The sequence below is a fragment of the Cricetulus griseus genome, chromosome 4 (assembly GCF_003668045.3).
Source record: "Cricetulus griseus strain 17A/GY chromosome 4, alternate assembly CriGri-PICRH-1.0, whole genome shotgun sequence".
NCBI classification, from domain to species: domain Eukaryota; kingdom Metazoa; phylum Chordata; class Mammalia; order Rodentia; family Cricetidae; genus Cricetulus; species Cricetulus griseus.
Window position 1 is genome coordinate 6,199,507 of NC_048597.1, and position 15,646 is coordinate 6,215,152.

At 46.4% G+C, this 15,646-nt stretch overlaps 1 protein-coding gene across 5 annotated transcripts in view; it reads left to right on the forward strand.

Annotated features, from left to right (window-relative positions):
- Nucleotides 1-15,646, forward strand: part of Tmem50b (transmembrane protein 50B) — a 40,865-nt gene that overhangs the window by 16,452 nt on the left and 8,767 nt on the right. For all 5 annotated transcript variants that reach the window (XM_027415590.2, XM_027415586.2, XM_027415589.2 and 2 more), the window contains exons 2-3: nucleotides 10,273-10,412; nucleotides 13,764-13,876. In XM_027415590.2, the coding sequence (XP_027271391.1) occupies nucleotides 10,314-10,412; nucleotides 13,764-13,876 (212 nt within the window). In that variant the 5' untranslated portion in view covers nucleotides 10,273-10,313. The remainder of the gene's footprint in view (nucleotides 1-10,272; nucleotides 10,413-13,763; nucleotides 13,877-15,646) is intronic.

Below are 15,646 nucleotides of genomic sequence, written 5' to 3' on the forward strand. Positions count from 1 at the left end.
TTTGGGACGAAGTTAGGGACCCAAGAAAGCTGAAATGCTAGTCAAAAGCAAAAAAAGGGAATTTAGGCAATGGGGAATCCATCAGGAGCTTCTGGTTGGCAGACTCTGTTGCAGAGATAGGGGGTGTCCATATCAGCTGGACTGGTTCACATCCACAGCAAGTCTAGGGCTCGCAGTCTTTAGGAGCAGGCTGTAGTCAGCAACTGATATTCGTCTGCCAGAAGTGGAAATCTGTTGAGACATGTTTAAACTGGGAACAGAAGTTAAAACTTATATATTATATATATATATATATATATTATATATATATATATATCTTATTGGAACTCTTAGGCCCATATTTTTAGTGATCAAGAAGGACAGGAGTTCCAAGACAAGGGAGAAAATCCCATCCTCAGGAACAAATAGATGGGATAACAAAAGTTGTACTTATCTGGAGTCCTTTTTTTACCTGTGAGAAGTGGATCCAAGCTTTATGACTTTTGATCCTCTGAAGCCTATATGAACTTTATTATATAATAGGACATAGAAGTTTTAGACATTTTATCATTACCAATCTGTATTGAAATCTACATTGCAGAAAAAGCAGATATTGGGTATTTGTAGAACAACAGAAATATATTTATATCTTTGAGTTCTAGCAAAAACTACAGATTTGGGCTAGAAGCCTGCACATTTCTCTTCTGTCCAGAGAGTCAGGCATAGATTGGACAGAGGTGCCCCTGGCCCGATGAAAAGCCCCTCAAGTTTACATTTAGATGACAACCAAAGTAAACCCAAAAACCTTGAGCTTGTGACTGAACAGCAGGCAGTTGGTTTTATCAGCTTATCAGAACTTTATTAAATGATCTATTAAGCTGGCTATAGTTTAACCATTAATACTATCAGAGATCTGAGAAGGACAAATTTCATACAGTTTCCGAATCCATTAAAAATGACAGGGTCCAGTCCATATACAGTTAGCCATACCCAAGTCTCAATATTGTTGGGGGCAGAAGTAAATCTTCGCCAGGTCTATAAAGTGAGAGTTTTTTCTCTCTGTGGAAGAGGGACATGGTAAAGACTGACCTTATTTTGTCTAGGCAAAGGTGGTGCAATCAATTCTCCAGTGTCCTGTAGCCTGTCCACAGTCTGAGCCCGGTCCTGCCTGGCAGCAGGTGTAGCATCTGAGCATCATGCTCATTGGTCAGCGTTGTCACAATCCATGGAGCCCCATAATCTTCTTTAGAGACCTTGGGTCACTGTCAGGATCTGGAATTTTCTGTCTGATATTATAAACTTTTTAGTTAACATTTTAAATGCCATATTCTGCAGATCTCTGTAGTATTAGAAGTCTGCCTAGGTAAGTCTGGCAACTTGTTTATTTATAAGAATGGCTAGTAACTTGTATTTTTTAATATCTTATAACAGGTTAGCAGCTTTTATAAAACTAAGACTTTATATTGTCAGGTTTATCTTTAATCAGTGTAAACATCTGACATACAGGTGGTCTTAGGCTACCCTTATAAAAGAGTTTTGTTTTTAAAACTCCAAAGAATTGAGACCCATGGGCTTAGAAGTTATTTTAAGCCCTTTGTTAAACTTAGGTCATTGTCTTACTGTACCATAAGAAATAAACAGCTTAATTTTTTTATTAACATATGGAACTTATGACTGTGAATTTAAATTTTAGCTCTTTTGATTTAAGCACAAATATTAACAATATAACAGAAGCATAAATATCTTATAACCTTATAAATTTGAACAATTAAAAATCTTTTAATGTCTTTTTGTAAGAATATAAAAAATAAAGCACCCTTGATGTGTTTAAAATCATTATCATCTGGGTGACTACTAAATTTATGTTGTCAATTCCCAGTGTTACTAGTTTTAACTTTTTGACAGATTTAACCATGAAACAGTTTTAATATTATCTTTATTAAAAAGACATCTGAATTCCTGATAACCCAAATTTAATGACTAGAGCTCAGAGATAAATTCTGAGCTATGTCCATAAGTGACTGGCTGCTGTTAGAATTAGACAGTAAAAATATTTGAACCATTTTTGTTTTGGCTTTTGGCTTATAATAAAATTTACATTTATACCAGAAAACATAGATAGAACCTTTTAACAAGTATACAGAATTAATTTTTAAAACTTTTAAATAGAATTAACCTGGTGTGGCCAATATTTTTAACCCGTATTACTATTATAAATAGATATGAGAGCCCATAGTAAACAGTTTACATTCTTTTTTTACACTTTTATGACTTTCTTTTGACCCTCTTTAAATTTTTATTATTTTTTGCTCTTTTTTTGATTCTCTTAGACATCCCCATCTTAGATAAACCTGGTCGGGGTGTCCTTAGGGTCTAGAATCAAACACTTTTCTTTTACCTGTAAAATAATTTCAAGATTAAAAGAACCGTCCCGAGGCCAGCCAACATTAAATGTTGGCCATTCGCTGCAAATCGGTGCCAAACCGAAACCACAAATTCAAACAGGAGCGGAGACTTGCATCTCCCTCCCAGGGACAAGGGTTGCCTGCTGCCCTCGCCCACCCAAACTCCCTGTGGAGCGTCCTCCAGGGGCGGACTCAGAGGGGAACGACTCGTCAGTCTACCTCGTGAGTCTCTACAAAGCCTGCATAGCCTATACAGGGCTTCCAAATAGACAGACAAACAGAAAACATAAATCCAAATAAGCCGGCCGGACTTACCTCCTCTTAGTCTCGGTAATGAGTCTGGGGTCTCCTCTGACCTCCTGGCTGGCTGGCCAAATGAAAGACCCCCAGACCCCTAAGGGCCTCAGGATCCCGAGGAGCCCCCAAGACTCAGAAACCAGACCAAGAGCTGCAAAAGCAAGAGGGTTTATTGAACGAATGCGCATTCGGGTGTCAGCAATATCGGGAAAGCTGCACACCCCAGCATGGGGTGCAAGCTCCTTATATAGGAAAAAACCACAGATCAGCATACAGGCAAGGGGCACAAAGTGATTGATTACAAAGTATGATCTCATGTTAGAGTGGTCACCCAGGTGTGACCTGCTTTTCTACAAAGGAAAAACCACAGAACGTACCCTGAAAAGTCCTTGATTGTCTGTTGGCCAGCCAGGTGTGACCCAAAGAGGGTTGGTTGTCTTGGCGATTGCCCCCGTCTAAACCATGGCATGTGCCTGGGGTGGGGCCAGCTTCCTTGTCTTGGGCCAAGGCCTGTGGGAACCTTTTTCTCTGTGTGAACTAAAACCTTTCAGTACTAGTAAAGAGTTCTTGTGGAAAGCTGGCCTGGCACATGGGAAGCGGAGGGAAGAGGATTTTAAGTTCCAGACCAGACTGGAATATAGTGGGGTTCTGGGTCAGCTTGAGTTCACAGTGAAACTTTGTGTCAAAAATCTAAAACCAAACCAAAACAGAAAAATTAGAATTTGTGAGTGCTGAATAGACTAGGGAGTCATGTGTGGTCACGGTGACAGGGGACATGTGTGGTCACAGTGACGGGAGACGTGTGGTCACAGTGACAGGAGACATGTGTGGTCACAGTGACAGGAGACATGTGTGGTCACAGTGACAGGAGACATGTGTGGTCACAGTGACAGGGGACATGTGTGGTCACAGTGACGGGAGACGTGTGGTCACAGTGACAGGAGCCATGTGTGGTCACAGTGACGGGTGACATGTGTGGTCACAGTGACGGGTGACGTGCGGTCACGGTGACAGGGAACATGTGTGGTCACAGTGACAGGAGACATGTGTGGTCACAGTGACGGGAGTCATGTGTGGTCACAGTGACAGGGGACATGTGTGGTCACAGTGACGGGTGACATGTGTGGTCACAGTGACAGGGGACATGTGTGGTCACGGTGACAGGGGACATGTGTGGTCACGGTGACAGGGGACATGTGTGGTCACAGTGACGGGGACATGTGTGGTCACAGTGACGGGTGACATGTGTGGTCACAGTGACGGGTGACATGTGTGGTCACAGTGACGGGACATGTGTGGTCACAGTGACGGGTGACATGTGTGGTCACAGTGACGGGACATGTGTGGTCACAGTGACAGGGGACATGTGTGGTCACAGTGACGGGACATGTGTGGTCACAGTGACAGGAGACATGTGTGGTCACAGTGACAGGAGACATGTGTGGTCACAGTGACAGGGGACATGTGTGGTCACAGTGACGGGAGACATGTGTGGTCACAGTGACGGGACATGTGTGGTCACAGTGATGACATGTGGTCACAGTGACAGGGGACATGTGTGGTCACAGTGACGGGAGACATGTGTGGTCACAGTGACGGGGACATGTGTGGTCACAGTGACGGGACATGTGTGGTCACAGTGACAGGAGACATGTGTGGTCACAGTGAGGGGACATGTGTGGTCACAGTGACAGGGGACATGTGTGGTCACAGTGACGGGACATGTGTGGTCACAGTGACGGGAGACATGTGTGGTCACAGTGACGGGAGACATGTGTGGTCACAGTGACGGGAGACATGTGTGGTCACAGTGACGGGGACATGTGTGGTCACAGTGACGGGAGACGTGTGGTCACAGTGACGGGACATGTGTGGTCACAGTGACGGGAGACATGTGTGGTCACAGTGACGGGTGACATGTGTGGTCACAGTGACGGGAGACGTGTGGTCACAGTGACAGGGGACATGGGTGGTCACAGTGACAGGGGACATGGGTGGTCACAGTGACAGGAGACGTGTGGTCACAGTGACAGGGGACATGTGTGGTCACAGTGACGGGAGCCATGTGTGGTCACAGTGACGGGTGACATGTGTGGTCACAGTGACGGGAGACGTGTGGTCACAGTGACAGGGGACATGGGTGGTCACAGTGACAGGGGACATGTGTGGTCACAGTGACGGGAGACGTGTGGTCACAGTGACAGGGGACATGGGTGGTCACAGTGACGGGTGACGTGTGGTCACAGTGACGGGAGACATGTATGGTCACAGTGACAGGAGACATGGGTGGTCACAGTGACGGGTGACATGTGTGGTCACAGTGACGGGAGACATGTGTGGTCACAGTGACAGGGGACATGGGTGGTCACAGTGACAGGGCACATGGGTGGTCACAGTGACAGGTGACATGTGTGGTCACAGTGACAGGGGACATGGGTGGTCACAGTGACGGGGACATGTGTGGTCACAGTGACGGGTGACATGTGTGGTCACAGTGACGGGTGACATGTGTGGTCACAGTGACAGGGCACATGTGTGGTCACAGTGACGGGAGCCACGGGTTCTACTTTTCTTTCATCTGAGTCAGTTTGCTCTACTCTGGTTCTGCGAGGTTCAAGCACCTTGAATGGTGCTCGTGTTTTTGTTGTTGTTAATCTGGTTTCTCACATTTTTTCTGTGTATATCATTGAAGATTGAACCCAGGTCCTAACAAATACTTGACAAATGCTCTACATTGAGCTACAGTCCCAGCTCTTGACAGATTTTAAAGATTGTGTGTGTGTGTGTGTGTGTGTGTGTGTGTGTGTGAGAGAGAGAGAGAGAGAGAGAGAAGAGAGAGAGAGAGAGAGAGAGAGAGAGAGAGAGAGAGAGATGCTGGATATCTTCCTCTGTCACTTTCCACTGTAGAGTTTTGAGTTGGTCTCACTGAATCTAGAGCTCTGGGATCCACTTGTCTCCCCTTCCAGTGTTAGGGTTGCAGACTGTCTTAGTTAGGGTTTCTGTTGCTGTGAGGAGACACCATGACCACGGCAACTCTTACAAAGGAAAACATTTAATTGGGGCTGGCGTATGGTTTCAGAGGCTCGGGCCATTATCGTCATGGCAGGACATGGCGGCACGCAGGCAGACGTGGTGCTGGAGAGGGAGCTGAGAGTTCTATACCTTGACCTGCAGGCAGCAGGAAGTGAACTGAGATACTAGGCAAGTCTTGAGCATAGGTAAGATCTCAAAGACTGTCTCCATGGTGACACACTTCCTCTAACAAGGCCACACTTACTTCAGCAAGGTCACACCTCCTAACTGTGCCACTCCCTGTGATTTTATGGGGGCCATTACATTCAAACCACCATAGGGACTCAAACTGTCATACTGGCTTTCACATGGGTCCTGGGGATCCGAACACAAGAACTCAGGCTCACAAGACAGGTACTTCAGTGACTGCCACCTCCCTATCCCCAGAGTTTTTAATGTTACAAACTATAATTTAATGAGCCCATCTGGTGGTGACGCTGTAAGCCCAGCACTTGGGAGGTAGAGGAAGGGGGATCAGCGGTCAAGGCCAGCCTCTGCTGTATAGTGAATTTGAGGTTGGCTTGGGCTACATGAGACTCTGTCTTAGAAAAGAAATCAAACAAAAAAGAATTTAGAAGTGGCAGCTGAGTCTGCCCCAGCATATAAGTGCTCTAAGGATGGAGGCCACATCTTACTTATCTTTGCCCCTCCAACACCCCCTGCTCCTCCCCTCAGGAGGCACTTGAGGAGATATCTAGAAAATGCTCTAGAAGAGTTGAGTGCTAGTTAACACCATTGTGTGAGCACACCTGCTGTGGGAAGACAGCAGATAAAGGAGAACTCCCATCGCCACATGACCACCGTTTCTCCAGAGCCCTGGCTACATCACCACTTGGGCCCTGGCTAGCAGCCTCCTCTCTAGACTGCTTGAGTTGTCTTCTGTTTGTTTCCACCTGCACAACCTTCAGCCAGTGTCACTCACACTTGGTCGCCTCTCCCACTTCCCTGTCCACAGACCCAGTTCTGATCAGTGTCGCTCACCAGGCATTTGGCCGGAAGGCCTAATGGCACTCTTGCCTGTGGCTAAGATTTTAAAAACATGGCTAATGAAACCTTTTCCTTAGCTTGTGCAAACAGTGTGGCTCAGGTCCCATCTTCCCCTCATCTGTTTGACGTTATGCAAATGTTTGTCTGTGTTCCTCTTCAGGTCCTGTCGTAGCTGACAAGTCACAACCATGGCTGTCTTTCTCGGTTACAGATCTGCTTCTGTCCCTGCCTTGCTTACAACCCTCTTGTGGTTTCCTGTTGCCAAGAGCAAAAACCTGCAGGGTAACCTGTGGGCTGCTGGCTGTCCACCTGGGTTTTGTCTTAAGGTTTATTTGGGGGCAGGAGATGGCTCAGATGTTAGAGTACTAACTAGTCTTACAGAAGACTACCTACCTCACAATGACCTGTAGCTCCAGCTCCAGGGATTGGATGTCCCTTCATGCCTGTGTGGCTCCTTCATGTATGTGTACCACATGTGTGCACAGTGCCTGAGGCCAGAGAGAACATTGGATCCCCTAGAGCTGGAGTTACAGGTGGTAAAAATCAGCAGTCGAGTCACATGAAGGCTGAGCCTCCCGGTTGAGAGTGTTAGTTCTTAGTATGACACTCTGTCCCTTCCCGTGCTTCCCATGCTTCTGGGGCCTTGGTGTTCCGGGCCCTTTTCTCCTGAGAGGTCTTCAGTTGGCTTCCCCTTTACAGCCAGTGAAGCCCCACTCTTTAGTGACGTCCACATTAACCCTTACTGGGATGGAGCTCTTAGCTGCCTTTCTTCACCTCGATTCCCAGCCCCAAGCCCCACCTCAGTACTTGCCAACTGTGTTTGGGACCAGTGACCTCTCAGTTGTTGAGACCCGAGGGTTTGGATACACTGTTGTTTATCTCTGCTGCGCCTCTTTGGCACAGTTTTAATCTCTTTACTTTCCACGTTCTTCTGTCCTGCCCCATCCCTGACCTATGCAGTTCAAGCGGCAGGATGGTCACAGGTCAGCGTGGAAATAGCTACAAATTCTCTGCTTCTAGAACTACTTCCACCAGGTAGTAGGGGAATGAGTTTGGTATTGAGCTCTTGTGGGAGATGAAGTTCACCTCGTGTGACCTTCAGGTGTTCTTTCACATTGACAGTGGCCTTCCTGACGCCTGCCCGCCTTTTCACTTCATGCCTGCGTGGCTGATATTTAATCTTTTGCTAACAGTCTGATAACTTGTCTGCAGAATATCTTGCTCGTACTGCTAATAAGAGGTGCTAATATTGCTCTTTGCTGTTCAAGGCAGCTAAGATCAGCTGGTTGGTCACGTTGATCGAATTGTGAGACCAGATTTTGTTCTTTGTTAGGGTGTGCCTGGAAATTCCCCCCTGACTTGGTGAAACTGAGCCCCCACCAAGTTCCCATGCAGTGGACAGCAGCTAGACTCTTCCCCATTATTTTGGCATCAGCTGGTTTCCTTGGGGTCGGTTGAAGGTATTGGAAGGGAGTTTACTCTAAAGTGTTGGGATTATCCCCATGATTTATTGCTTGAGATTTCCTTCTGCAGTCTCCAGCTAATCTGATATCGCTAATCCGTAAAGCCTTCTTGTGTTTCCTAGACTGGGAGTGGGGGCTTAGGGGTGGGTGGGGCTGTATAAAAGCAGGTCCCGTCAATTGAATTTTCTTGCTTACAAGGTTGAGTCACGTTAGATTCTTGCTACTTTTGAAAAGCAATATCCAGTGGTTTAAAATCAAGTTTCCTTGTCCTTTTTAGAAGTTGTGATGGTTCTGAACCTCCTTCTGGGACAGTCTTTTTGTTTTTATTGTAGTATAATGTAGTGTGCTGTTCTCTTTGATTTATTTGTTTATTTATTTTTGTTGTTGTTTTGAGCCAGTCTCACTATGTCCCCCTGGTTGTCCTGGGACTCACAGTGACGTGGCTGCGTGTGGCTCCTGAGTGCTGGGATCAAGGGCGTTGTGCTCCTATGGGCTAGTATGCTACCCTTTTAACAGTTTCATTCCCACCACTTCTCCCCTTCTTTAACGGTTGTTGCATTAGAGATTAACCCCAAAACCTAGAGGCTTCAGGTGCCTTTTGTCTACTGACTAGCTTCTGTGGTAGAGACTTGAGAAGGGCCCAGCCAAGACTGTGTTTCTCTGCTCCCTGTGCCTGGCACCTCACCTGGGAAAGCTCCTCACCTGGGAGTGGGTGACCTGGCCTCTAGGACAGCTCACCTACTTTACTCACATGTCTGGCCCTCGGACTCTGCTGGAACTGGTTTCCTCACAGCTTGGCAGCTTTGGAGATTTTCCATGCTCACCAAGGACTCACCACGAATCAGTATCTAGAGAAGCAGGTAGAAGCTGCATTGCCTGCTATGACCTAATCTCAGAAGTTCCAGTGTGGGCTAGGCGTGTCCCTTCTTCCTTTACACGTCCTCCTCTCAATGAGAGGCACATCAAAACACTTACAGAGGGCATTTTTGTTTTTGTTTTCCTTTTGTGGTGCTGGTGATCAAACCAAGGTTTCCTGCTTTCCTATTCTCTGCTGCTGGGTGCTGCCCCAACACCTGCGGGTGCTAAAAACCGAAATGATGGCTTAAAACCCAGTAGCACCCCCTGGTGTCCAAGAACAGTCCTACATACATCTCAGTAGGTTTTGTTTTGCTTTGGGATTTATTTGTTTTGTTTTTCGGAGACAGGATTTCTCTGTGTAGTCCTGGCTGTCCTGGAATTCACTCTGTAGACCAGCACAGCCTTGAACTCAGAGACCTGCCTGCCTCTGCCCCTCGATAGGTACTGTTTGAAGTGTAGGTTTTCATAATTATAGTAGATAAGAACGTTAATTTAGGATTAAAACTTTAATAAAGCAATACAATAATTTATTTAGTTAGTTAGTTAGTTAGTTATTTGGGACAAGGTCTCACTGTGTAGCCCTGGCTGGTCTACAACTTGCTGTGTACACCAAGCTGGTCTGGAGCTCATAGAAATCTTCCTGTTCTGGCATTAAAAGGGTGCACCAGCACACCCAGCTAGGGACATATTACTTCTTGATTGCATTTCCTGGGGCTAGAGAGGTGGCTCAGTGATTAAGGGCTTATATTGCTCTTCTGAAGGACCCAAGTTTGGTTCCCAGCACCCATGCCAGGTGGCAGACCACTGTAATTCCAGCTCCAAAGGACCTTCCTCCCCTTCTGGCTTCTGTGGGTATCCCACCCCACCCCACCCCACGCACACACACACACACACACACAGAAAGAGAGAGAGAGAGAGAGAGAGAGAGAGAGAGAGAGAGAGAGAGAGAGACTCAAAGTGAATAGTTTTTAGAAAGCATTTCTTTTCTCTCTTTCTTTTTTTTTTTTTTTTTTTTGGGTTTTTCGAGACAGGGTTTCTCTGTGTAGCTTTGGAGCCTATCCTGGCACTCGCTCTGGAGACCAGGCTGGCCTCAAACTCACAGAGATCCGCCTGCCTCTGCCACCTGAGTGCTGGAATTAAAGGCGTGCACCACCAATGCCCGGCTAGAAAGCATTTCTTTAACTTCATTATTTTTGTCTTTTGTCTTGTAGGAAACATCACTTAATGACAAATCCATGCTTACAGGGTAAAAATGGCAGGCTTCCTAGATAACTTCCGATGGCCAGAGTGTGAATGTATTGACTGGAGTGAGAGAAGGAATGCCGTGGCCTCCGTGGTTGCAGGCATATTGGTAAGTGAGACAGATGAATGGGTGACATTATGCCTTTGCATTCATCTTTGAAGTTAATGCCAATGTCCTTAAATGGTGACAGCCTTTCACCATTTGCCCTGCTGCTGGGAATAGGTAATATTGTTACATATCCTGGTAGGGTTTCCTTTTTGTGTTTGGAGGTGGGGTATTGTAGTCCAAGCCTGCCGAGCACTTCTGTGCTTCTGCCTCTGCCTGGAAACTGTTGGGATTACAGGGGATCTGTGCTGCCTTAGGTTTCTTGTAGTGCTGGGGTTAATGTGCATGAGGCAAGGCCCTTACCGGCCGAGTTACAATCCAGCCCCACGTGCATGGTTTTATTTCTCTTTGAGGATGACTTAAATTTGGTATCCTGTCTTTGGTTGCAGCATTTTTCACAGTCTCAGAATTTGTTGTCACTCAGTGTGACTGACTCACTGAAGATTAGCTGTGTGGACAGCGGTGATACCTTACATTATGTAAGAATGGAAGCCTCAGCCTGAGACCCAGAAAGAAGTTTATTTTGCTTTGAGATGGGGTCTCATGTAGCTCAAACTCACTCTGTATCCTAGGCTGGCCTTAAGTGCTAGGATTCAAGGTGGGGACTGCAGAGTGGGCTTGCTTGCCTACCTTTCTGTTTTGTTTTACTTAACTTTTTTATTATGGAAATATGAAGACTTTAAAAGAAAGTAGCGGTGGGTAGGGTGGGTAGAGGTGAGGTGAAGAGGGAGGGTAATGTTGGTCTCACTTGCAAACCTGTGGTCTGGCTTCCCAAATCTTCTGTTTCATCTTTTTTGTTTCCGGACTGGCTCTATAGTTGAGGACCCTCTTAGCTCCTGGTCCTGCCTCTGCCTCCTGAATACTGGGGTTGCAGTGGGAGCCACCGAACCCAACTTGTTTTCTTTTGTTATTGATGTTTTGTAAGTCATGAATCAAACAATCGTACTTTATATTCTGTGAACCACTTCCTGCCTCTGAGGTGGGATAAGTAGAAAGACCAATTACTAGTCCCTGATTTACTGATGTGTTCAGTAATATCCTTAGAGCCCTGCTTGTTCTGCCTGTTTGCCAAGTATGACTTCACTTGCTGCCTGGGACAGAGTGACCTGGAGGGATGGCTGAGAAATGGGCCGTTGCCCTCAACAGCCTCCTGACTGCCATGTAGGCTTCTGTAATATCTCACTTGCCCGCTCACCGCCCACCTTGTGGTTTTAGAGTAGAAAGTGAGAATGCAAACTGGACCTGGGATCAAGACCTTTCTGGAGCTGCCCTGGCTTCCATCTGTCTGTCTGTGACATCTCCTGTTCTGGCTTCCGTCCATCCGTGACATCTCTCTTCTGCTCTCATTGGTGTCTGAGTGCTTCTCTAGAAAGACTCCTACAACACCTCTACTGCTTTAACAAAACAAGTTTCAGCATCTTTTGTATTTTTGTAATATGTTTACCTCCCCACAAACACTTGCTTTGGAGTCAGGGTCTAAGTTATAGCCTAGGCTGGTCTCAAATTTGGGGTCCTGCTTCTGCCTCCCAAGTGTTGGGATTACAAGCATGTACCACCTTGCCTAGCGCTCAATCTCTCTCTCTCTCTCTCTCTCTCTCTCTCTCTCTCTCTCTCTCTTTTTTTTTTTGAAACATGTATCACTCTGTAGCCCTGGTTTCCCTAGAGCCACCCAGAGCCCAGGCTGGCCTTGAACTGCAAGTGAACCTCTGTGTGCTGGGATGATAGTCATGGTCCACCATGCCCATGACCAGTCTTTCTCACTCCTTTTGCTTTAGCTTTTTAAAAATCATATGTATTTATTTGTGTGTGTGTGTGTGGTACCTGTATGCAGGTCAGAGGATAACTTGGGGAGCTGGTTCTCTCCTCCTACTGAGTGCATCCCTGGGGTGGAACTCCAGTCCTCAGACTCAGAGGCTCATGTTAACTGCTGAGTCATTGGCCTCTTTTTCTTCTTTCTTTTCCACACAAGAACTCATACATCCCAGTCTGACTTTGAACTTGCTGTGTAGCCAAAAAAAAAACGACCTTGTACTGCTTTGCCTGGTTTATGTCGTGCCAGGGATTAGACTGAAGGCCTGGTGCAAGCATGAGCTCTGCCAGCTGAACCGAATCCCCAGCAGGAGAACCCAGGTTATTGTTTTGTTTTGATTTGTGTTTGTTTTTTGAGACAGGGTTTCTCTGTGTAGCCCTGGCTGTCCTGGAACTCACTCTGTAGACCAGGCTGGCCTCAAACTCACAGAGATCCACCTGCCTTTGCTTCCCAAGTGCTGGGATTAAAGGCGTGTGCATCACCACCACCCCGAGAGAGCCCAGGTTTAACTATTATTTTACTTAATAAAAGAGTTTGGGGCCCGGCATTGGTGGTACACCCCTTTAATCCCAGCACTCGGGAGGCAGAGGCAGGTGGATCTATGTGAGTTCCAGACCAGCCTGGTCTTCAAGAGCAAGTTCCAGGACAGCCTCCAAAGCTACACAGAGAAACCCTGCCTCAAAAAAACAAAAAACAAAAACAAAAACAAAAAACAACAACAACAAAAAAATTTGGACTTTGTTGGTTGTATAGTCAAAGGTGCTTGAGTTGTTGATATGAGATTACTATACCTACTGTGCCTGCATGTCAGTCCTGGGCTCTGATGGAGTGACTTGCGTTGTGTGGTTACTGTCAGGACTCACTGATGTGCAGACACTTCTGGGGGGTGGGGGAGGATTTGGAGCCTTTCCATAAATGTTTTAAAATGAATTTTGAACTCTCTTAAGCACTAAGATTATGCAAGTCTCTTATTTTTGTCAATTTAGCAAAGGGCTCTCACACCTTTCCTTAATTTCTCTGTTTAGGTGTGCTTAGCTTGGTTGACATGGAAACCTTACATTTTATATACTCATGGCCAGTCAGCTACAGGGTGCTTAATGAAGTCACGTAAATTAAAACAATAGCAGGTTTTTTTTTTAATAAAAGTCTGGGAGCTGTGACAGCTGCTGCTGGTAAGTTAGTAGCCCAGCAGAGCAGCCTTCCATGGGACAGAACTGCACTGCAAGGAACTCTTCAGAGAGAAGAAACCTCAGGAGCCAGGGAGTGCTGCCTGGTTTCAGAGGCTGCTGGCTAAAGGAGGCTGCTGCTGAGTCCTGAGGTAGAGGGAGGAAACAGACCATTCCCAATGAGTCTCTTACTCAGGTTTGACTGGGTAACTCACATCATCAGATGTAAAGAACAAGTAGACCAAGGATGCCTATTTTTATAATCTAGCACCCCAAATACAAAAGTAAAAGTACTTTGCTTCGTTTATACTTTGGGGATGTCAGCTGAAGAGCAGGTGCTGTGAGTTTAATGTCTTGTGGTCCTGGGCTCTTTCTCAGTTTTTTACAGGTTGGTGGATAATGATCGATGCTGCTGTGGTCTATCCTAAGCCTGAGCAGTTGAATCACGCTTTTCACACATGTGGTGTGTTTTCTACACTGGCTTTCTTCATGTAAGTGTGAAATGGTTTTCAATTTAGAATTGCCTTTTGAAAAAAGTAGTCTTCCTTAACCTTTAATGGTTTTTTTTAAAGGAATTCTAAACTTTATTGATGGATTCTCTTTTTTTTTTCTACTTTTTAAAAAGTATTTGTTTGTTTTTTTATATTTTTATGAGTACTCTGTCTGCATGTACACCTGCACACCAGAAGAGGACACCAGATCTCATTATGGATGGTTGTGAGCCACCATGTGGCTGCTGGGAATTGAACTCAGGTCCTCTGGAAGAGCAGCCAGTGCTCTTAACCTCTGAGCCATCGCCAGCCCTGCTGGATTCTTCTTTAACACAATGAATTTACTTCCCCTCCTTTTTTCTTTTTTTTCTTGAAGACTGGGCTTCTTTGTGTAACAGTCCTGACTGTTTTAGAATTCACTTTGTAGATTAGGCTGGCCTCAAACTCAAAGAAATCTGCCTGCCTCTGTCCCCCTAGTACTGGGATTAAAGGTGTGTGCTACCACACCTGGCATAACAGTTTTACTTCATTTATGTGTTTAGTGATTGATTCATTTACTTTGAGATAGGGTCTTTCTATGTAGCCCTACTGGAACTCAACATGTAGACCAGAATGGTTATATTATGAAAGATAAAACTGCTTGCTATCCATTCAAGCTGCCGCAAGCCGCCCTTCTATTAGCACACCTGTTCTCCCTCTCGCCCATCTGTGAGCACACCTGTTCTCCTCTCTCCCATCTGTTAGCACACCTGTCTCCCTCTCTCCCATCTGTGAGCACACCTGTTCTCCCTCTCACCCATCTGTGAGCACACCTGTTCTCCCTCTCACCCATCTGTGAGCACACCTGTTCTCCCTCTCACCCATCTGTGAGCACATCTGTTCTCCCTCTCACCCATCTGTGAGCACACCTGTTCTCCCTCTCTCCCCTTCAATTAGCACACCTGTGTAGCCAGCCCCTAACACCTGTCTCCCTCTCTCCCATCTGTGAGCACACCTGTTCTCCCTCTCCCCCATCTGTGAGCACACCTGTCTCCCTCTCTCCCATCTGTGAGCACACCTGTCTCCCTCTCGCCCATCTGTGAGCACACCTGTCTCCCTCTCTCCCATCTGTGAGCACACCTGTTCTCCCTCTCTCCCATCTGTGAGCACACCTGTCTCCCTCTCTCCCATCTGTGAGCACACCTGTCTCCCTCTCTCCCATCTGTGAGCACACCTGTCTCCCTCTCTCCCATCTGTGAGCACACCTGTCTCCCTCTCTCCCATCTGTTAGCACACCTGTCTCCCTCTCTCCCATCTCTCTCAGTTTAACCCACAGCCTTAGGCATACTGAATGTGCTATGACACTAGGCTGCACCCTAGCTCCTGTCTAGTCTTTTTAATATTTTGCCCATGTATGTAGGCATGTTACATGTGTGCATCACCCATGGAGACCAGAAGAGGGCACTGGACCCTCTGGAACTGGAGTTACAGATGGTTGTGAGCTAGCATGTGGGTGCTGGGAATGAAGCCTGGTCTTTAGCCAGTGCTCTTAACTACTGAGCCATCTCCAGTCCCCACCTGTTTATTCCTTAATGAAAACTTTAAAATGAGATAACTAACATTGAGTCATCTGTATGTCCGCGTATAAAATAGGTAGTCCCATATTTGGGAGACAAAGCAGGAGGATAGATGTCTGTGAATTGGAGGCCCGCTTGGCCTGTGTAACAGGGCTGCCATAGTGAGCTCCCATCTCAAAAGAAAGAAAAAAGAGGAGGAGGGAGCCAGCTGCTG